Genomic DNA, 22,643 nt, shown 5'->3' with positions numbered 1-22,643 from the left:
AACTGAGATGAATAAATATTTCCCCCTTTAATCTGTTTATGAGTCCATGTTTCCCCTAGTCTAACGTTTGCTTCTTAACTTTGATAAATACCTTTTTGTGTGTGTGTGACAGAGTCTCACTTTGTTGTCCAGGCTAGAGTGAGTGCCGTGGCCTCAGCCTAGATCACAGCAACCTCAAACTCCTGGGCTCAAGCAATCCTTCTGCCTCAGCCTCCCGAGTAGCTGGGACTACAGGCATGCGCCACCATGCCCGGCTAATTTTTTCTATATATATTAGTTGGCCAATTAATTTCTATTTATAGTAGAGATGGGGCCTTGCTCTTGCTCAGGCTGGTTTCGAACTCATGACCTCAAGCGATCTGCCCACCTCGGCCTCCCAGAGTGCTAGGATTACAGGCGTGAGCCACCGCATCCAGCCAATAAATATCTTTTGCTATACATTTCTTTTCAGGTTTCCCTTTTCAGTTCTCTCCCTTTACCATTAAGTGTTGGTCTTCTCCGGTTTCCTCTTTTACTTCTGTCTTTTCAAGTTCCTGCTTTTTAGTTTTCCCAGGATATCAAAGGTTGGGGTTTTCAGACAGTCTAAGTGTCTCCCCACTGTGTTTCCCTCCACAAACTGGTTTGAATACAAATTAAAGCAACGAATTAGAAGACAGCTTAAGTTCCAGCCCTGCCAATCCGCAACAGTTCGCTAAGTCCGTAACAGACCCTTTAGTCACCCGCCTTTCATTCTCATAAATAAAATTCTGTCCTGCCTACCCCTAGGACTGGACGGAAACTCAGATGAATAAATTGGTAAAACCACTTTGCAAACTAGCACATTATTCACACGGAAGGGGTTGCTGTTTTTGTTACTAAGATTGCAAAAAGGCAATGTGAGTTAACAGAAACAGCTTGAATTTTGAAGCTCATGTGATCTGAATCCACTCCTGACCAGCCAGGTGACCTTGTACTTGTCATTTAACCTTTCTAAACCTGTCTCCTTCTATGCAAAGAACTTGGCACACAGTAAGAGCTCAGTGAATGTTTGCCATTATTAAACGAAATAATGCATGTGCAGAGTCTGAAAGACATAAAATATTCCAAAAATGGAAGCAGTAAGCCCTCCCCTGGTTCGAGGTTCCGAAGGCTGTAAGACAGTTCCCCAGCACCAGCGACAGGCGCCCAGGTACGTAGGAGCTGGGGGGAGAAAGGGGACTGAGCCTCGAATGCCCACCGTCGGGCTTCCATGAAATGCCAAGTTGAACCCAAGGTCCCTAAATTTGGTGAGAAACAGGAAATGACCAACGAGCGGGCAGATCCAGCCTCTCACGCCGCAGCCAGAGCTCCAACGTCCACTTCCGAAACCAGTTGAAGCCCCACCAGCAGAGGCCGCGCTGGAGCCCCAGTCACGTGGTCGCAGTGGGGGCTGACAAGTGCGCTCCCTACTGCAGGGCGCTAGGGGGCGCTCGCCACCCCCTTGCCCCGCACAGGTCCTGCTTTGCGCACGCGTGATTCCTGTGCCCTAGCGTCCCTCCCCTATCCGCCCCCCGCCCGGACACCAGTTGCTTTCACACAGTTACGTTCGTGCGTTGTCTTGCACGCAGTTGCTGACGTTTGAGCGGCGCCGGGGAGCCGGGTGTAAAATCCCGCGGGATCACAGCTAGAGGAAGGGCGGGGTGAGGGGAGAAAGTGGGCCGGAAGTGGAATTTGTCTGCCTGCCTCCCTCGCGCCCGCGACTCCAAATAGGACTGCGCAGCCGGGGGCTGTGGCCTCCGGAGGCGGAGGACGCTGCGATTGGCCCTTCGCTGTGGCGACGACGACGATTGGCCTCTGCTTACGGAGCGCGGTGAGAAAGTGTGGGCCGTTGGAATTCAAAAGTGGCATGGGTGGCGCCGGGCTGGCAGCCGCCGGAGCCCGTAGCGCGCGTGCTCTGCGTCGCAAGCGGGCGATAGAACGCGCGTCCTGGGATCCCCAGCGGCCATTCCTCTTTCATTGCGCTCCCCCGACGCGTGTGGGACGCAGGTGGACATGGAGCCGCAGGTGAGTAGCGGCGGGCGCGGGTGTCCCGCTACGGGGGCAGGGACGACTGCTGGCCGCCCGGAGGCTGTGGAGCACCCTGCTGTCAGCCGGCCTTTGTCATGCCTGCCCGGAGAGGGAAGCTCCGTGTGGCCCCGCGGCAGTGGAAAGGGGCGGAGGAGCGACTGGAGACTGCAGGGAGCAGCTCCGGGAGGTCAGAAGGGACATCTCTGTCCTCCCACAACTGGCAGCTCCTGAAGGACAGCCCAGGAGGCACGTAGAGCTGCTCGCAAGGCACTGGCATGTTCTGGAGGAACTGCAGTATTTACTTGTTTATTCTGAAAGATTATTTGAGCCTGTAGTTTAGAGAGAAAGTCTCTACCCAGCAATGGGAGAGGGCACTTAGGCACGTATGGAGAGCTGTGTGTAACGCAAGAATTCCCAACAACACAATCCAGTGGTTGGAGAAAATAATTTTGGGAGGGATTTCCAGAAAACCCAGTTGCCAGCATTGAGTCTTTAGTAAGCTTAGCTAATTTAAAGTTTAAAACTGAGTAGGTTGCAGCTGTAATAAATTTGGGAAATGAATCAGCTTTTCTCCCACTTTTATGGCACTGGCATGTTCTGGAGGAACTTCAGTATTGTTTATTCTGAAAGATTATTTGAGCCTGTAGTTTAGAGAGATCGTCTCTACCCAGCAATGGGAGAGGCCACTTAGGCACGTATGGAGAGCTGTGTGTAACGAAAGAATTCCCAACAGCACGATCCAGTGGTTGGAAAAAATAATTTTCAAAGACTTTTAAAAAGTCTCTGTAAAGGCCACTTCAACTAAATGAGATATGGGCGAAGAACCCCCTCTAACTTCTGTAAATTTTGCTGGATATCAGGCATGCTCTGGACAACAAAGTTCATATTAATTAACATTGAATTATCAGGACTTTCTGGATCTACATCAGTGTATTTCTGATATGCTTCCATAATCCTTTCTAGGAAGGCTGAGGGATCTTCATCTGTTTCCTGTTTTATTCCCTGAACTTTTTTGTTCAGGCTTTTAATTTGGGGGACCCCTTTTCTAAGCTCAACCAAGATGCAGTTTCGAAAATGTTGAATCCTACCTTCATCTCCATTGTTTGGGTCCCAGTTGGGGTCATGAGTCAGGATGGCCAGGTTTGCTCCAGCTCTCACCTGGTTATTTGGGTCTTATGTATACATTGTCAGCTTTTTCTCTATCCTTTTCTAGGACAGTGTGATGCTTCTTGGAGGTTAACAATATGTTAAGCGGGCTCTGGATATCTGCCCGTATGTGATGATACATGGCAAAAATTGATTCAGGCAGATCAGGTTTTTTGTTTTTTTTTTTTTGAGACAAAGAGTCTAGCTTTGTTGCCCAGGCTAGAGTGAGTGCTGTGGCGTCAGCCTAGCTCACAGCAACCTCAAACTCCTGGGCTCAAGCGATCCTCCTGCCTCAGCCTCCCGAGTAGCTGGGACTACAGGCATGTGCCACCATGCCCGGCTAATTTTTTATATATATATCAGTTGGCCAATTAATTTCTTTCTATTTATAGTAGAGACGGGGTCTCACTCTTGCTCAGGCTGGTTTTGAACTCCTGACCTTGAGCAATCCGCCCGCCTCGGCCTCCCAAGAGCTAGGATTACAGGCGTAAGCCACAGCGCCCGGCCTGAGGTTTTTTTTTTAAGGCTTCTTTAACCTTTATTTTCCTTCAGTTTCAAATGAGTAACTGGCTGATCCCAGTTGGCCTTGAGTTTATGATAACATAGTTCATTGAGCTCCATCTCAACACCCTGTAGCCTAGCAACCAAAGCTTTACCAGGCAAAAAATACAGCTTAACAAACTTTGCATTTTAACTCTGTAATGGCAGATTGACCATTTGAGCTGTGAGATTTTCTTGATGTAATTTGTCTATCAATTTAAGCATGCACAAGAACAGAACATAATATGTGGAGACCAGCTGGAGTCCTAGAAAACCTGGCATCTCTTTAAACTTTATCATAGATAATACATTTATATGTCACATACTAATATAGATAAATACTATTACAAAGAAATTTAAAAGATTTCAAACACAAGCCCAGGAACACCACATTAGACAAAGCAAAGCTCAAAACAAATAGAATACTTTCAAACAAATTTCTACATAGGGAGACTGGAGAGAAGTTTTCAAGAATCTTATCTCAAGCCAACTATTACCACAAACAACCTGTCCTAGGTCTAAATGGCATAAAAGCCCAAACAGCAGAGACAGAGGATTCCCAGTATACAAGTTTTACATTTAGGGATCAAATTCTCATTTCCCATAGTCACACAAACACTCACACATCAAATGGACTGCAGTTCTAACAAATAAGCCTAGGGAGTGCCAAATAACATTCAGAAGTCCTGCTTTTCCCAAATGAATGGTTGAGGCTTGCAATCCACATGGGATTTCCTCTGAAATTCCCTAAATGGAGAGAAGAGCCTGAAGCTCCTGCTCTCTCAAATGATTGAGGCTTCTAGTGAGGCCTCCAACCCAGATGAGAATTCCAGAGAATTTCCCCAGGTGGTGAGATGAGTACTCTGCTGAGTGGTACCTTAAAACAGAACTCACCTATGCTAGCACAAATGCCAAAATGCAAAGGCCTAAGAGCCATTTCTCCTTGACAACCAGGGATGTGTTTGGGGCTGGTGACAGTGAAGCTAGTGGGAGAAACCAAAACCAGCCTCCAGCAGAAACTCAGCCAGGCAGTCACTAGGGAGGCTTTAAAGTCTCTCCCTGCTCCATGGCCTCCAAGCCACGAGCACGCATCCTGGAAGAGCTCCCAAATTGTTACCAAACCCACAGGGGGGTTCAGTGTTGCCTGCCGCACAGAAAGCCAATTACTGAGACAACAAGGATTGTCAGGAGGAAAGGATTTATTTCTGTGGGTGCATCAACAGGGAGAAGAAGGTATGCACTCCCTCAAATCCGCCCTCACCACCAACAGAGTCGGGGTGGGGGTGGGGGCGTTTCTGCAGGCGAAATGAACAACACATGAGTGGAGTGAGCATCATGTGTTTGGGGTGGAGTGCAGGGCACTCAAACGTAGTGAGAAATCATGCTAGTACATATATCCCATGATCGAAAAATGGCAGGTAAGTCCCTCCCAGGGTGAAGATGTTAGTATTATAGTGAACTAGGGGTTAATATTGGTCATTCTTTCAACCTTATGCACACACAGGCTCAGTGGGTCTGTTAGGCACAGTTTGTGGTGGACTATTGCTTATCTTATCTTCAGGTGGTGTGAGGCTTTTGTAGGAGGTTCACCATTCCAGGGAAAGAAACTCAAAAGAATGCATCACTACAACAGAAAGTTACAAAGTCCTGGTTAGCAAATTTTGTTAAAGAGTTCTTTGTTTTCTGCCTAATGAGACTGTAGCTGCTAAGTTAACCAAGGCTGAGATAAATCTTACTGTCAAGGCCACTTAGAGCTGCCAGCCCCAGCCATAATGTGAACACTGAAAACTCATTTGAAGTATGAGGGAACCAAAAACATTATTGCGAAAACATTTTTTTTTTTTTTGCTTATAGAACTGGTTATATGAGGCCACATCCCTGCTGATGTCCTTTTGTGTTGTCTCTCTTGTCATTGCTGTTGCTTCCGGATGTAGGAAGGAGAGACAGGGAGTGGGACAGTCTGGGCTGAAAGACTCCTCATTCTCTCTCCTTCCTCAGGTGTTGCAGATTCCTGCCCAGAGGGACTGGTTGACTTAGTTCCTTGTCTTATTGGTGCCCTGCTGTACCCTACAACCATCTACAGCTTCCACCCTCCAGTAGATAGAGATGAGTGTGTGTATAGACCTCTGGTGCCAGGAAAGGTCTCCTGCCTGAATCCTTTGTTTTTTAGTATGTGACATTCAGATTTACCCAAAGTCAGGATTCAACCTCAAGGGTATTCTTTTTATCCTGTCAACCAAAGATCAGAGGAGTGTGATGTGACAGTGAGAAATAGTAAAAGACTTCTCAGATCTATTTATCAGATATTTACTGAGCACTTACTATGTGCCAAGTACTGTTGTAGGTACTTCTAGGCAGTAGCAGTGAACAAGGCAGAAATCTCTGCCATCGTGGAGCTGCCATTTGATGGGAAGGCAGAAAATAAACATAATAAGTAAATTACGTGACTATTAGGCAATAAGTGCTATGGAGAAAAGGAAAATTCAGGCAGGTTAGAGGAAGCAGAGGAGGTCAACTGGCATGATAGAATGTTAAATAGGATGGTCTCAGTAAGCCCTATTGAGAAGGTGAGGGTTAAATAAAGACCTGAGGGAAGTGAGAGAAATAGGCAAGTGGATAGTGAAGAAAGAACATTTCAGGCCAGGCGCGGTGGCTCACGCCTGTAATCTTAGCACTCTGGGAGGCCGAGGAGGGCGGATTGCTCAAGGTCAGGAGTTTGAAACCAGCCTGAGCAACAGTGAGACCCCGTCTCTACTATAAATAGAAAGAATTAATTGGCCAACTAATATATATATATATATATATATATATATATATATATATTAAAAAATTAGCCGGGCATGGTGGCGCATGCCTGTAGTCCCAGCTACTCAGGGAGGCTGAGGCAGCAGGATTGCTCGAGCCCAGAAGTTTGAGGCTGCTGTGATCTAGGCTGACGCCATGGCACTCACTCTAGCCTGGGCTAGTAGCTGGGACTACAGGCATGCGCCACCATGCCCGGCTAATTTTTTCTCTATATATTAGTTGGCCAATTAATTTCTCTATTTATAGTAGAGACAGGGTCTCACTCTTGCTCAGGCTGGTTTTGAACTCCTGACCTTGAGCAATCCGCCCACCTTAGCCTCCCAGAGTGCTGCAAATACTCTTCAGACAGCAGTTTTGAGGAGTTTTGCTGCATAGGGCAGCAAGGAAAAAGATAGATAGTAGCTGGCAGGGAAAGCAGAGTCAAGAGACTCTTTGAGGTTGGAAGAAATACTAGCACGTGTTACATGTGCACCAATTGGAATGATCCAGTAGAGTGAAAAGTTGATGGTGTAGAGGAGGGAAAGGAGGGTTGCTGAAGGAATGTTCCTGAGTTGGTGAGGAGGGTGGGATGTGGTGCACACAGGGAGGGGCTGCCTTAGGAGCCATCTGTGTTCCTGTAAAGTGCATGTAGGAGGGGTTGCATGAATGTCTGTTCTTAGAGTAGCACTTACGCTTTCCATTGTGGAAAGTTGGAGGGCATCGTGTCTACCTTTATTGATGGTAGAGAAATAAATGCTGTACTCTTTGAAGTTGTCCTGAATAAACAAACATTTGAACTCATTTTCTGAATCCACATAAATTCTGAGGAAATAGGGTTTGTAGCAGATGCACTATGGTAGTGTAGAGAAGAAAGGGCACAGGTTATTTAAAAAATTTAGTGTTCGACTTTGGAATACTTAAAGAAAAGTTTGGTTTTCATACTATATTTGATTAAGCTAAATTAAAAATAAACATTATTTTTGCACACTTCTCCAGGTAGTAGGGGAAAAAATGCCATCTCTTTTTTTCTTTTTATTTGTATAGAAACCAATGGTTTGGATGTATCAGGGTTTTTGTTTGTTTGTTTTTAAAAGACAGAATCTGGCTCTGTCATCCAGGCTGGAGTGCAGTGGCATAATCATAGCTCACCTGCACCCTTGAACTCCTGGGCCTGGGCTTGAATGATCCTCCTACCTAAGCCTCCTGAGTAGCTGGGACTATAGGTGCGTCAGCACACCTGGCTAATTTCTAAATTTTTTTGTAGAGACAGGGTCTCAATATGTTGCCCAGGCTGGTCTCCAACTCCTGGGCTCAAGTGATCTTTCTGCCTTGGCCTCCAAAAGTGCTGGAATTACAGGCACGAGCCACCATGTTTGGCTATCAGTTTAAGTATCCCCCACTGATGGGGGATATTTGATTTCATTCCTTCAAGAATCATAGAGTTGGGGGGAGGGGGCGGGTATATACATACATAATGAGTGAGATGTACACCATCTGGAGGATGGTCATGCTCAGACTTGTGGGGGGAGAGGGGGAAAGGGCATTTATTGAAACCTTAAAGTTTATACCCCCATAATATGCCGAAATAAGAAAAAGAAAAAAGAGGGGAAAAAAAGAATCATAGAGTCCTACCATATAGCAGACATTGTAGTGGGCACTCTGGTTATAGAGTTATGAAAAAACACATGAGTTCTTATGGTGCTCACAATCTAATGTAGGGAAAGACAATAAACAAGTAAACCCAAAACAAAAAGCAAGGTATCAGATTGTTTCAGTTTCCCAAAGCCAAACTTAGCATCTCTTAAAAACAAGCTCTTCAGGTACTCTCAGATAGATCTATGTTATTTGTTTTCCCTTTCCCTTTCCGATAGGGTGTCACTCTGTTGCTTGGGCTAGAGTACAGTAGTGTTATGTCAGCTCACTGCAACCTCAAACTCCTGGGCTCAAGTGATCCTCCTGCCTCAGCCTCCCGAATAGCTGGGACTACAGGCATGCGCCACCATGCCTAGCTAATTTTTTCTATATATATTAGTTGGCCAATTAATTTCTTTCTATTTATAGTAGAGACGGGGTCTCGCTCTTGCTCAGGCTGGTTTTGAACTCCTGACCTCTAGCGATCCACCTGCCTCGGCCTCCCAGAGTGCTAGGATTACAGGCGTGAGCCACCACGCCCACCCACGCCCGCCTGGTCTCATATTTCTGACCTTAAGCAATCCTCCCACCTCGGCCTCCCAAAGTGTTAGGATTACAAGCGTGAGCCACCATGCCTGGCCTCTGTGTGTTATTTCTTACATGTGAATCTACAATGATCTTAACATAAAAAGTGTAGTTAACAAAACCATCCAGGTGTGGTGGCTCACACCTTGTAATCCCAGCAACTTGGCAGACTGAGGCAGGAGGGTCGTTTGAGGCATGGAGTTTGAGACCAGCCTGGGTATCAAAGCAAGACCCTTTCTCTTAAAAAAAGGTAGAAAAACAAAATCTTTTTTTTTTTTTTTTTTTTTTTTTTAAGAGACAGAGTCTTACTCTGTTGCCCGGGCTAGAGTGCCGTAGTGTCAGCCTAGCTCACAGCGACCTCAAAACTCCTGGGCTCATGTGATCCTCCTGCCTCAGCTTCCTGAGTAGCTGAGACTACAGGCATGTTCCACCATGCCCGGCTAATTTTTTTTTCTGTATGTTTTTAGTTGTCCAGCTGATTTCTTTCTATTTTTAGTAGAGATGGGGTCTCACTCTTGCTCAGGCTGGTTTCGAACTCCTGACCTTGAGCCATCCTCCCGCCTTGGCCTCCCAGAATGCTAAGATAACAGGCATGAGCCACTGTGACCAGCCTCATTATTATTCTTTATAATAGATTCTATGGTATATTTTTCACATGCCTGATCAGAAACCGTAGCTGGCTTTTCACAGTAGGCAGGGCGAATGCCTCCTTAGCCTGGCATCAAAGTCCTATGAGATAATGTGGTCTAGCCAGTTAAACCCATGGCCTCTGGAACCAGACTGTCTAGATTTTGCTCTGGCTCTGCCTTTCACTTGCTGATGACCTTAGACAAACTATTCTACTACTGAGATAGTGCCTTCCTTCCCTCATCTGCAAAATGGAATTAATAATAGCACCTCTGAAAATGGGCTTCTGTAAGGATTAAGTAAATCGATACAGGTAAAGCATTTAAAACAGTGCTCAACAAATGTAACCTGCTTCTCCCAACCAGTCTTCAGCCTTATCTATCTTCCACTCTTTCCCTTTATTTATGAATCTCAGCTCCAGCTAAAATGTTCTGTTGGTTTCCCAGTGATACCATGTGCATATTTGAGTTTTTGCCTTCTAAAAAGAGTCTCCATTTTTCTTTGCTTGTTTGAGTACTGCCCTTAAAGTTAGCTCAGTCCTAACATCTCTGCAGCTTTCCTTTTAGAGATTATTCCCACTTTTATGTTAGGTCCCACTTCTGTTCATGCTATCTGGCTGGCACACAATCTGTGCGTTCTACCTTTTGACACGTGTGGTACTCAGTTAATGCTTGTTGGTGGTGATGTTGAGAATTTGGAGGGGGTGGGGGTGGGAGGGGCAAGAAGGGAAGGTCTTGGAACATTTGGGCTCCTGAGTGTTGTCTTAAGGGTCTCCTTTTCCAGCAGAGGTCCCCCCTGTTAGAAGTGAAGAGGAACGTAGAGCTGAAGAGACCCCTGGTTAAGGCCTCTTCCCGGCTTCCTCTCTCAGGAAGCAGACTCAAGAGGAGACCTGACCAGATGGAGGATGCTTTGGAGCCTGAGAAGGTGAGCTGGATGTGGAGAGCTGTGCGTGTATATATGTGTGAGTGTGCGCATGTGGGCGTGTGTGTGTGTGTGTGTGTGAGTGTGAGTGTGAGACTGATTGATTGATTATAAGCCATTTAGAGAGGGTAGCTATAGACCCCATTTTTATGTTTCCCCAGAAGCGGACACGAGGCCTGGGTGCACCGACCAAAATTGCCACATCCTACCCCAGAGCACCACCCCTCACCACAGTGCCACAGACCACAGGTGGGCTCTAGGGGTGAGCAGGGAGGGACCAAGGGCATGGAAGTCCAGCGCTCTTCAACTTATTTCTTTTCTTTCAATTTTAGGCTATTTTATTTTATTTTTTTTATTTTTGAGACAGAGTCTCACTTTGTTGCCCAGGCTAGAGTGAGTGCCGTGGCGTCAGCCTAGCTCACAGCGACCTCAAACTCCTGGGCTCAAGCAATCCTCCTGCCTCAGCCTCCCGAATAGCTGGGACTACAGGCATGTGCCACCATGCCCGGCTAATTTTTTCTATATATATTAGTTGGCCAATTAATTTCTTTCTATTTATAGTAGAGACAGGGTCTCACTCTTGCTCAGGCTGGTTTCGAACTCCTGACCTCGAGCGATCCACCCGCCTCGGCCTCCCAGAGTGCTAGGATTACAGGCGTGAGCCACCGCGCCCGGCCTATTTTAGGCTATTTTAAATAGGTAGTAACATTTCACTTGATTCAAAATTCCAAGGCCACAGATTATTGTACAGTGAAAAGGCTCCATCCTGCCTTTGTCCCCCAGCTACCCAGTTCCCCTTCCCAGAGGCATGTCGTTCCAGGGAAATTCTACAGGTAATCAAGCAAATATGGACATATTCCCCCTCTTTCCCCCTGACTTTTTTTTTATACAAATGGTAGCATAATTTAGACATGGTTCTGGCCTCCTACTCTTTTTACTTATCTTGGTCCAAGTTGCTTCTTGATACATTGAATAGAGTTGGCCCTCTGTGTCTATGGGTTCTGCATCTGTGTATTCAACCAACACAGATTGAAAATATTTAAAAAAAATAAAAAATAGCAAATCAACAAAAAATAATACAAATTTAAAAACCATACGGTAAAACAACTACAGTCAAATGTCACTTAATGACAGTGATGTGTTCTTAGAAATTAATAATCTTGCGAACATCACAGAGTATACTTACACAAACCTAGATGGTATAACCTACTATACACCTAGGCTATATGGTGTAGCCTTTTGCTCCTCAGCTACAAACCTGTACAGCATGTTACTGTACTTACTGAGTGTTATAGGCAATTTTAACACAATGCTAAGTATTTGTGTATCTAGGCATATCTAAACATAGAAAAGGTATGGTAAAAATACAATGTAAAAGATATAAAATGGCATACTTGTATAGGACATTTACCATGAATGGAGCTTACGGGACTGTAAGTTGCTCTGGGTGTCAGTGAATTAGTGGTGAGTGAATGTGAAGGCCTAGGACCTTCCTGTACACTACTGCACACTTTATAAACACTGTACACTTAGGGCATACTACATTTATTTTTAAAAAATCTTTCATAATAAATTAACTTTAGCTTACTATAACTTTTTACTTTGTAAACTTATGACTCCTTGTAATAACATTTAGCATAAGAAGAAATATTTTGGCTGGGCATGGTGGCTTATGCCTGTAATCCTAGCACTCAGGGAGGCTGAGGTGGGAGGATCGCTCAAGGTCAGGAGTTCGAGACCAGCCTGAGCAAGAGCGAGACCCTATCTCTACTAAAAATAGAAAGAAATTAACTGGCTAACTATAAATATATAGAAAAAAATTAGCCGGGCACGGTGGCATGTGCCTGTAGTCCCAGCTACTTGGGAGGTTGAGGCAGAAGGATTTCTTGAGCCCAGGAGTTTGAGGTTGATGTGAGCTAGGCTAATGACACAGCACTCTAGCCCAGGCAACACAGTGAGACTCTGTCTAAAAAAAACCCAAAGATTTTGTACAACTACAAAAATATTTTTTCATTATATCCTTATTATATAAGCTTTTTTATATTAAAAAAAATTTAATTTATTCATTCCCCCCATCCCCTGCAGGAAATAAACTTGAAACTAAGACACAAACACATTAGCCTAGGCCTCCTCAGGGTCAGGATTATCAATGTAACTGTTTCTACCTCCACGTCTTATCCTACTAGAAGATCTTCAGGGCAGTAACATACATAGAGCTGTCATCTTATCAAATAATTATATACTATACATAATTGCATGCACTATACTTTTATACAACTGGCAGCACAGGTTTTTTTTATACCAGCTTCACCACAAACAGGTGAGTAATGCTATGACATTATGATGGCTGTGATGTCTGCCAGGCAGTAGGAATTTTCAGATCCATATAATCTTACTGGCCTGCCACTGTGTATGCAGTCTGTTGTTGACCAAAATGTTACGTGGAACATAACTGTACTTATGTAGTATTTACATTGTATTAGGTATTAAAAGTAATTTAAAGATGATTTAGGCCTGGTGTGGTGGCTCACGCCTCCTAGCTCTCTGGGAGGCCGAGGTGGGCAGCTTGCTCAAGGTCAGGAGTTCAAAACCAGCCTGAGCAAGAGCGAGACCCTGTCTCTACTATAAATAGAAAGAAATTAATTGGCCAACTAATATATATATATATATAAAATTAGCTAGGCATGGTGGCGCAAGCCTGTAGTCCCAGCTATTCGGGAGGCTGAGGCAGAAGGATTGCTTGAGCCCAGGAGATTGAAGTTGCTGTGAGCTATGCTGACGCCACAGCACTCACTCTAGTCTGGGCAACAAAGTGAGACTCTATCTCAAAAAATAAAAAAATAAGGCCGGGCGTGGTGGCTCATGCCTGTAATCCTAGCACTTTGGGAGGCCGAGGCGGGCGGATTGCTCAAGGTCAGGAGTTCGAAACCAGCCTGAGCGAGACCCCGTCTCTACCAAAAATAGAAATAAATTAATTGACCAACTAAAAATATATATACAAAAAATTAGCCGGGCATGGTGGTGCATGCCTGTAGTCCCAGCTACTCGGGAGGCTGAGGCAGTAGGATCGCTGAGCCTCGGAGATTGAGGTTGCTGTGAGCCAGGCTGACGCCACGGCACTCACTCTAGCCTGGGCAACAAAGTGAGACTCTGTCTCAAAAAAAAAAAAATAAAATAAAAAAATAAAGATGATTTAAAGTATACAGAAGGATGTAGAATACTATATCACTTTATATAAGGGACTTGAGCATCCTTGGATTTTGGTATTCTGGGGTGAGTCCTAGAACCAATCCTGTTGGATAATTAGGGATGACTATAATTTCTGATCTCAGGAAGGATCAGAATTAGGAGCTAGGGCCGGGCGTGTTGGCTCATGCCTATAATCCTAACATTCTGGGAGGCCGAGGCAGGAGGATCGCTCAAGGTCAGGAGTTCAAAACCAGCCTGAGCAAGAGCGAGACCCCACCTCTACTAAAAATAGAAAGAAATTAATTGGCCAACTAAAAATAGTATAGAAAAAATTAGCCCGGCATGGTGGCGCATGCCTGTAGTCCCAGCTACTTGGGAGGCTGAGGCAGCAGGATTGCTTGAGCCCAGGAGTTTGAGGTTGCTGTGAGCTAGGCTGACGCCACGGCACTCTAGCTGAGGCAACAAAGCGAGACTCTGTCTCAAGAAAAGTAAATAAATAAATAAGTAAATCGGGATGAAGGAAGTTATCGCATTTCTAATTCCCAGGAAAAGCACCTGCCCTGTCTTTGTGCCTTTGGCCTAGCCAGTGTACGTGCCACCCTCAGGGTGATCATTCTGCTTTTTCCTCTCCCATTTCTCGGACAGCTCAAAAAGTTTCCAAGAAGACAGGGCCTCGGTGTTCCACAGCTATTGCCACAGGTAATAGTGCTTAAGAGCTGGGGCTGAGAAGGGATTTGGGGTATATATAAAGGGAGAATGGTGAAGGTGGAGGGACACTGGCCCATGTAATTCCTAAGTCAATGCCCCATTTCTCTAGTGGTGAAGAACCAGAAGCCAGTCCCTGCTGTTGCTGTCCAGAAGCCTAGCAGTAGGTGACAAACGTAACCGTTGGGTGAGAGGCTTGGGATAGGGAAGAAGAGGTGGTGAGTACCCAGAAAAATCCATGTATTCTCCTCCCTGTCTGGAGTGAAAGGAGAGAGATGGAGCATAAGGTATGGAGGCCTTAAAGGCCAGAAGGGAGGAGGGATAGAGAGCCAGGACTTCACTGACCTCTGTCCTTTCTGTACCATCTTAGCATCAGCTGTTCCTCCTGTAGTGGGAGGAAAGAAACCCAGTAAACGTCCGGCCTGGGACTTAAAGGGTCAGTTACATGACCTAAATGCAGAGCTGAAATGCTGTCGTGAGAGGATTCAAACACTGGACCAGGAGAACCAGCAGCTGCGGGACCAGCTCAGAGATGCCCAACAAGAGGCCAAGACCCTAGGACTAGAGCGTGGGACACTGGAAGGGGAGTTGGCCAGGGTACAGGCCCAGGCTGAGCAGGGCCAGCAGGAGCTGAAGAACCTCAGGGCCTGTGTCCTGAATCTGGAAGCACGACTGGGCACACAGGAGAGCTTGGTTCAGGAACTTCAGAACAAACAGTTGGAATTGCAGGAGGAGCGGAGGCAACTGACCTCCCGACTAGAAGACCAAGAGGTAAGGACCGGATTCTCATCAAATGCCCAGCCCCTCTTTCCTAGCAGAGCTCGTGCCTCCCCTCTCTTCCAGGTGCCCCTGAAGTCTTTTTGGGTTGAGAACCCCTGACCACCTATTTCCAGCAGTATACCGCTGTCCTCTACCTATCTCTCCCCTAGTCTACTCCTGACTATGTTGCTTTCTGCCACACTTTTTGCTACCCTTGACTCTTTCAATAGCTCCCACCTGGATCCATGTCTTCCCCTACTCCTCCATGCCCCTATCTCTCTTCAGGTCTCCATCCTGATCACAAATCCCCATGGTACTCTCTGTCTCTTCTCCCATGGACACTCCTTCCTGGTGAGCACCAACTAGATTGAATTACTTGCAGTCTCTTAAATGACTCAAGTTTCACTTCTGGGCATTTTGTATGTGTGCTTCCCTCTTTCTGGAATGTTCTTCCTGCATGCCATCTTTCCCTTGATTTATCCCTATACTTTTGGGTGTCAGCCCATGTCATCTTCATGTGCCCCTCCTGGTTATTCCCATAGCATTCCCTATCCTACTACCATGATTCTGTATTTTCTCCTCTCTCCTTTACCAGACTCTGAGGTCCATGGGGACAGGGACCCCACCTCCACCCCACTACTCCATCTTGGCTACATGATTTGTTCTTATTCTTGGTTGCACTCATGCTCTGTGTGTGTTCTCTTCTGTTCTGGACAGAGGCGGCTGCAGGTATCAGAAGCAGCTCTGTCAAACAGCCGAGCAGAGGTGGCATCTCTGCAGCAGGAGGCTGCAACCCAGGCAGCCTTACTGGCCGAGCGAGGAGAACGTATCTATGCACTAGAAATGGAGCGCCGGCGACTGCACAACCAGCTTCAGGAACTTAAGGGCAACATCCGTGTATTTTGCCGGGTCCGCCCTGTCCTTCCAGGGGAGCCTACTCCACCCTCTGGCTTCCTCCTGTTTCCCTCTGGCCCTGGTGGGCCCTCTGATCCTCCAACCCGCCTTACCCTCTCCCAGACTGACCAACGGCGTGGGACCCTAAGTGGGGCACCAGCCCCCACCAACCGCCACGACTTCTCCTTTGACCGGGTATTCCCACCAGGAAGTGGACAGGATGAAGTGTTTGAGGAGATTTCCATGCTTGTCCAGTCAGCCCTGGATGGCTACCCAGTCTGCATTTTTGCCTATGGCCAGACAGGCAGCGGCAAGACCTTTACAATGGAGGGTGGGCCTGGGGGAGACCCCCAGTTGGAGGGGCTGATCCCTCGAGCCCTGCGGCATCTCTTCTCCGTGGCCCAGGATTTAAGTGGCCAAGGTTGGACCTACAGCTTTGTGGCAAGCTACGTAGAGATCTACAATGAGACTGTCCGAGACCTGCTGGCCACTGGAACCCGGAAGGGCCAAGGGGGCGAGTGTGAGATTCGCCGTGCAGGGCCAGGGAGTGAGGAGCTTACTGTCACCAATGCTCGATATGTCCCTGTCTCCTGTGAGAAAGAAGTGAGGACCTGTGGTCGCTGGAACTGGGGAATGGGGAGGAATAGGCAGGCTGCCACGAGATGGAAGTAGATGGAGAAAGGAGCAGGAGAAAATTGAAGGATGAAGGGCAAGTTGGGAGGTTAGATCACCACATTCAGTTTTGGCTGGGCTGCAAGGTAGATCTGCCTTAATAGAACCAGAGGAGGGAGAGGAGTGATGCATCTGCTTGATGGAGGGAGGGTCACCAGCCCCCTGCCAGTTACCTCTCAGATGTCATTTCTTGCTACACACCTTGTTCAGTTCATCCTAGCATGCTGGCCTCCAGGGTGTTTCTCAACCTGCTAGTCATACTTCTATCTCAGAGCCTTTGCCCGAGTACTCCTGCCCTGGAGATCTTAAGGTGGTGAGGCCATCATTGGCTGTCCTGTCTAAACTTTCCCCTTCCCCACCACCCCACCTTCACACACTTCCTAGTTTGTGATTTTACTCCTTAGCATTCTCAGATATACTGTGCATTTTATTTTGTCTCTTGGCTGGGTAGAAAGAAAGCTCCAAGAGGGCAGGGGCTGACTTAACTCATTTTGATTACTATACCCAACATGAATATGTACTGACTTTCTGCCTGTCTCTGCCCCTTGTTGCTCCTCATCTGCAGGTGGAGGCCCTGCTCCGGCTGGCCCATCAGAACCGGGCCGTGGCCCGCACTGCCCAGAATGAGCGGTCATCACGTAGCCACAGTGTGTTCCAGCTACAGATCTCTGGAGAACATTCTAGCCGAGGCCTGCAGTGTGGGGCCCCTCTCAGCCTTGTGGACCTGGCTGGGAGTGAGCGGCTTGACCCTGGCTTAGTCCTCGGCCCTGGGGAGCGGGAACGACTTCGGGAAACACAGGCCATTAACAGCAGCCTGTCTGCATTGGGGCTGGTCATCATGGCCCTAAGCAACAAGGTGGGAATAGGAGCAGGGGGAGATAGGACCTTGGGACCAGTTAGGGTTTGCCATGCGGAACGCTGCCCAATCCTAACCACCTGTCCCTCCTCAACCCTCTAGGAGTCCCACGTGCCTTACCGGAACAGCAAGCTCACCTACCTACTGCAGAACTCTCTGGGCGGCAACGCTAAGATGTGAGTGAAAGGGATAGATGGCAGGGGTAGGGTAGGAACTGTGTTGGAGTGAGGGGTGGAAACGGGGAAGAGTGGAGACCTGTTCAGGCTCTGCTGGCCACTAATGCTGGTGTTGGGCATCTTCCCTTTCCATAGGCTCATGTTTGTGAACATTTCGCCACTAAAAGAGAACGTCTCTGAGACCCTCAACTCTCTACGCTTTGCCTCCAAGGTACAGTTACCACCAAGCTCAGGCCTTGTCAGGAGCCATGGATGGTTGTCGGCTTCTCCATCCTAGCTCATTCTGTCCACTAGGCCATTGGGGTAGAGGGGCACATTTATCCCAAAAGGATTTACATTTGTCAGACATCTAGGGTACTACTTCACCTGGTTCTATTTTTAACTATTGGCTTCTGAATTAAGTTTTTTTTAGAGGTGATTAAAAGGTCTAAACTATATGGAGAGTGATACACAACACAATGAAGTTTTACCACCACCACTGTCCACCCCATCCTCTGCCCCTGCAGTTCCCAAACCTGTGGCACAGACAGGTACTAGTCTGTGGCTTGTTAGGAACCAGGCCACACAGGCCCTGCTATCTGCCCCCACCTTTGGTTGGTGGAAAAATTGTCTTCCATGAAACTGGTCCCTGGTACCAAAAAGGTTGGAGACCACTGCTCTACTCCTTCCAATGTTTCTTTGTGCTAATAATATAAGCCATATGCATGTTCTTATTCCCCCTCCTTATATAAAAGGCATCTGTCTCCCTCTCTCACATACATGTAGTTCTGAGTCTTATTTATTTTGTTTAACAAAACGGCCCCAATGTTACTTCCCATCAGCACACAGAGATCACCCTATTAGTTTTAGGTCTGTCCAGGACTCCACTCTGCGGATGCACCAAAATTTATCCACCAGTTCCTTCTACTGGACACTTGGATTGTTTCCATTCATTTTCTCGTACAAACTAGGCCATGATGACTACCCTTGTACATGTCATTTTGTATGTCTTTAGTTACATCTAACTATCTAGGGAAATATTCTTTGAAATGGGATTGCTGGATCAAAGGAGATTTATGGGTTTTTTGGACTATTCCAAGTAGTATGAATTCAGGCTCCAAACCCCACGAGGCCATCGATTCTCAAGGAGACTTAATTAAGCTCCTTCCTCTGGAGTCAAGCAAGTCAGAAATTCTCCTTACTGTCTGTGTCTGGGGGTAAAATTTTCCTCTGGTTTACCCTTTTCCTGAGTGTATAGCTCTTTGATGGGTTCTGGCTTTATTTGAGGTCTGATCAGGTCTGTCCTTTTGTGGTGCTCTGGCTTCTTCCCAATGAGCGTTGACAGCTGCCATGGAGCAGCCAGTTGCCTCAGCACCTGCACCCTGCTGTGATCTTTTGATCAGGATTTCCCTCACAGTCTTGCAAGTTCAATTAAAAGGGTGGTGGTGTTTTTTTCTAACTTTTTATTAATGTTATATCAACATAACACCCAACAACATGAACTTCTTAATATCCTCTAATCTCAATTTATGTTAAATTTCACCTGACTCTCAGAAATGTCTTTTATACATTAGGTTCGTTCAAATCAGGGTCCAAGCAAAGGCCACCCACATCATTTGGTTGAAATATCTCGTTTCTTTTCATCTATAACAACCCTACCCTACCCTGCCACTATTATGTCATTTATTTGTTGAAGAAGTAAGGTTATTTATCCTATAGAATGTATCATATTCTGGATTTTGGCTGGTTGCTTTCTCTTCCCCCCATATTTTTTGTTACCTGGTAGTTAGATTTAGAGGTTTGATTAGGTTGTGGGGTTTTTTTTGTTTTTTTTTTTGAGACAGAGTCTCGCTTTGTTGCCCAGGCTAGAGTGAGTGCCGTGGCATCAGCCTAGCTCACAGCAACCTCAAACTCTTGGGCTCAAGTGATCCTCCCACCTCAGCCTCCCATGTAGTTAGGACTACAGACATTCGCCACCATGCCCGGCTAATTTTTTGTATATATATTTTTAGTTGGTCAATTCATTTCTTTCTATTTTTAGTAGAGACAGGTTCTCACTCTCAGGCTGTTTTTGAACTCCTGACCTCTATCAATCTGAGCAGTCTGCCCACCTTGGCCTCCCAGAGTGCTAGGATTACAAGGGTGAGCCACCATGCCCAGCCTGATTAGGTTTTAATCAAGTTCAAATTTCTTGGCAAGAAAACTTAATAGATGGTGTAGTCTACTTCCTCCTGTTTTGTATAAGGAGACACCTAATATCTAGTGCTACTTTATTTATTTATTTATTTTTTTGAGTCAGAGTCTCACTCATGCCCGGGTTAGAGTGATGTGGCATCAACATAGCTCACGGCAACGTCAAATTCCTGGGCTCAAACGATCCTCCTGCCTCAGCCTCCCAAATAGCTGGGACTACAGGCATGTGCCACCATGCCAGGCTAATTTTTTCTATATATTTTTAGTTGGCCAATTTATTTCTTTCTATTTTTAGTAGAGACAGGGTCTTGCTCTTGCTCAGGCTGGTCTCGAACTCCTGACCTTGGGTGATCCACCCGCCTTGGTCTAGTTCTACTTTTAATGATTGATTGATTGAGACAGAGTCTCACTCTGTTGCCCGGGTAGAGTGCCATGGCATCAGCCCAGCTCATGGCAACCTCAAACTCCTGGCTCAAGCAATCCTTCTGTCTCAGCCTTCTGGGTAGCTGGGACTATAGACAGGCATGTGCCACCATGCCTGGCTAATATTTTTTTCTATGTATTTTTCATTGGCCAATTAATTTCTTTCTATTTTTAGTAGAGACAGGGTCTTACTCTTGCTCTGGCTGGTTTCGAACTCCTGACTTTGAGCGATCCACCTGCCTTGGTGGCTTACCTGAGTGTTAGGATTACAGGTGTGAGCCACTGCGCCCGGCCCTTTTAATGATATATTGATCATTAGATTTGGGTGTTGACAGCCTGTTTCATCCATTTGAAAACTCCTCATTGGCGTTTTCACATAATGATTCTATCAAACAGTGATTATCCCTAGAGCTATCATTTCATTGGGGGATTTTAAAATACTGATTTTTTTTTCAGGGGGGTAGTAGGAAGACAGGGCTTCACCGTTGACCAGGCTGGAGTGCAGTGGCATCATCATAGCTCACTGTAACCTCAAACTCCTGGGCTCAAGCGATCCTGCTTCAGCCTCCCCAGTGGCTGGCTCTAGAAGCACACGCCACCATGCCCGGCTAATTTTTCTATTTTTTGTAGAGATAAAGTCAGGTTTTGCTGTGTTGCTCAGGCTGGTCTCCAACTCCTAGCCTCAAGTGATCCTCCTGTCTTGGCTTCGTAAAGTGCTAGGATTACAGGTGTGAGTCACCACACTCCCAGCAATGACTCCTTTGAGAACTGAGAACTTTCCCTTGCCATCTATTTGGTTACTCTGAAGTTCAGTTCATATTAGAAAAGCAAGATAATTGCTAGATTCTTTATTGTTTTCAAATGTATTAGGAGTTGATACCCTAGTAACTTCCAAAGGTGACCAGTGAGTTTTTATCTGAGGGTTATCATTTTGCAGATGCTTGTGTATTCGATGTCTATCTTTTGCAGTTATTCTGATGTTCAGTCATCCCATCTTTGGCCCGTAGAAGCCCTTTCAAATTGGCTCCTAGACAGGACCCCAATAGTCTTTGTTTCTGATTCATCATATACATTTTCTCCCGCAGACTTCATGAATGGGTGGTGTTAATAGGTTATTGTTTTAGAGTGGGAGAGTTTTGGGGTCTCTAGACCAGGGTATTGTTGGGAAGAGAAGTCTCTGTTCCTGAATCTTCATCTATGTAGGAAACTTCTATCTCTTCTTCGGCCTTTTCACCTCCTCCAGGCCCAGTGGACATAGGAGAACTAAACACAACTGGGACCAGCCTGAACCTGCCTTCAGAACCTTTACTTCAGTTTTTCTTGAGGGCCGCTCTAGCACTGGGAGGAAGGGGGCAGATGTTGAGAAAATTGTTGTTTTGGTTACTCTGCAAACTTTTTTTGTTCTGTCTAACCGTCTCCTCCCCCGCCCCCAGGTGAACCAGTGTGTTATTGGTACTGCTCAGGCCTGCAGGAAGTGAAGAACAGATCCAGATATTGTGTGTGTGTACTTGGGGTGGGTGCTGAGGGATGCTTAATTGGGTGGAGGGCGGTGAGCTAGTGTGTTATTGCTACTGCTCAGGCCTGCAGGAAGTGAAGACGTATCCAGATCCTGTGTGTACTGGGGGGCGTGGGTGCTGACGGATGCTTAATTGGGTGGAGGGCACTGTGTATAAACAATAAAGACCAACAACAAAAAAAGTTTTTCAAATAAAGGTTTTATTGCATTTGCTAAGGAGAAGGGTTCTTTTCATATCTGTTAAGGGCGGCACCTGTGGATGTCCATTTTGCCATTCGTTTTGCAGGGGGTTGGGGGGTTCGGTGTTTCTCCCTCAGCTCTGATTCTAGATCCAGGTCTGGATCATCTTCCTCTCTCCTTATGCCCCCTCCCCCGTCGCTCACATTGAGGAGATGAGGCCACTAGCTACACACACGCCCGCCACGATCACTAATTTTCCCCCTTACTACTGGCCACCCCAGCCCCAGGCAGGACCGCTCCTTTGGTGGGTGCAGGAAGGTGGAACCGGAGGCGAAAGCAGGGACGGCGCTCGCTCCCACCAACTGCAGGCTCTTTCCTCCCGCCCTTTCCCTGTCTTTCCGTTCGAACCGCCGGGGTTCTGCCAGCCCGTTGCCCATTGGCTGGCTCTCTGCATCCTTGCACCCGCCCTGGAAGCACGGGGCGGGACGAGCACGGGAAGCGGGCGCGCACGCCCGCCGACTCCCGCGCGCCAACAGCCAACGGCCGCCGCCCCGCAAAGGAAGGGCTCAGTCCGCCCAGGTGCCGCGCGCAGGAGGGGCTACGCGTGCGCGGAAGCGCGGCGGGGGGGGGGGGCAAACTTGCCATGGAGAGGGCGGGGCCAGGAGGGCGGGGCGCGCGAGGAAGGAGGGCGGGGCGGGGGCAAAGCGAAGCGTGAATGGAGGGCGGGGTAGTGGAAGGGGCCGGAGGCGGGACTTGGAGTGACCATGGGGGGTGGGGCAGCTAACGGATGTGGCATGGGGCGGGGGTCCAGTCGGAGGCGGGCTGCCAGCTGGGGGGATTC

The 22,643-nt window shown here is 47.1% G+C and overlaps 1 protein-coding gene across 3 annotated transcripts; it reads left to right on the top strand.

Moving 5' to 3' along the window:
* Positions 1-1,837: 1,837 nt before the first annotated feature.
* KIFC1 (kinesin family member C1) lies at positions 1,838-21,844 on the top strand. 3 transcript variants are annotated; one of them, XM_076003431.1, is made up of 11 exons: positions 1,838-2,022; positions 10,208-10,263; positions 10,422-10,509; positions 14,095-14,148; positions 14,267-14,317; positions 14,525-14,925; positions 15,631-16,410; positions 17,045-17,335; positions 17,438-17,511; positions 17,647-17,722; positions 21,540-21,844. In XM_076003431.1, exons 2-11 carry the CDS (start codon positions 10,237-10,239, stop codon positions 21,582-21,584), a joined length of 1,887 nt encoding a protein of 628 aa, XP_075859546.1. In that variant the 5' UTR covers positions 1,838-2,022; positions 10,208-10,236; the 3' UTR covers positions 21,585-21,844. The 3 variants fall into 3 exon arrangements, with proteins under 3 accessions (XP_075859546.1, XP_075859545.1, XP_020142536.1); XM_076003430.1 differs by having other exon boundaries at positions 10,126-10,263; XM_020286947.2 differs by having other exon boundaries at positions 10,123-10,263.
* Positions 21,845-22,643: the final 799 nt, after the last annotated feature.

This window comes from Microcebus murinus, chromosome 5 (assembly GCF_040939455.1).
Source record: "Microcebus murinus isolate Inina chromosome 5, M.murinus_Inina_mat1.0, whole genome shotgun sequence".
NCBI lineage: Eukaryota > Metazoa > Chordata > Mammalia > Primates > Cheirogaleidae > Microcebus > Microcebus murinus.
This window is presented reverse-complemented; position numbering and strand designations above follow the sequence as displayed.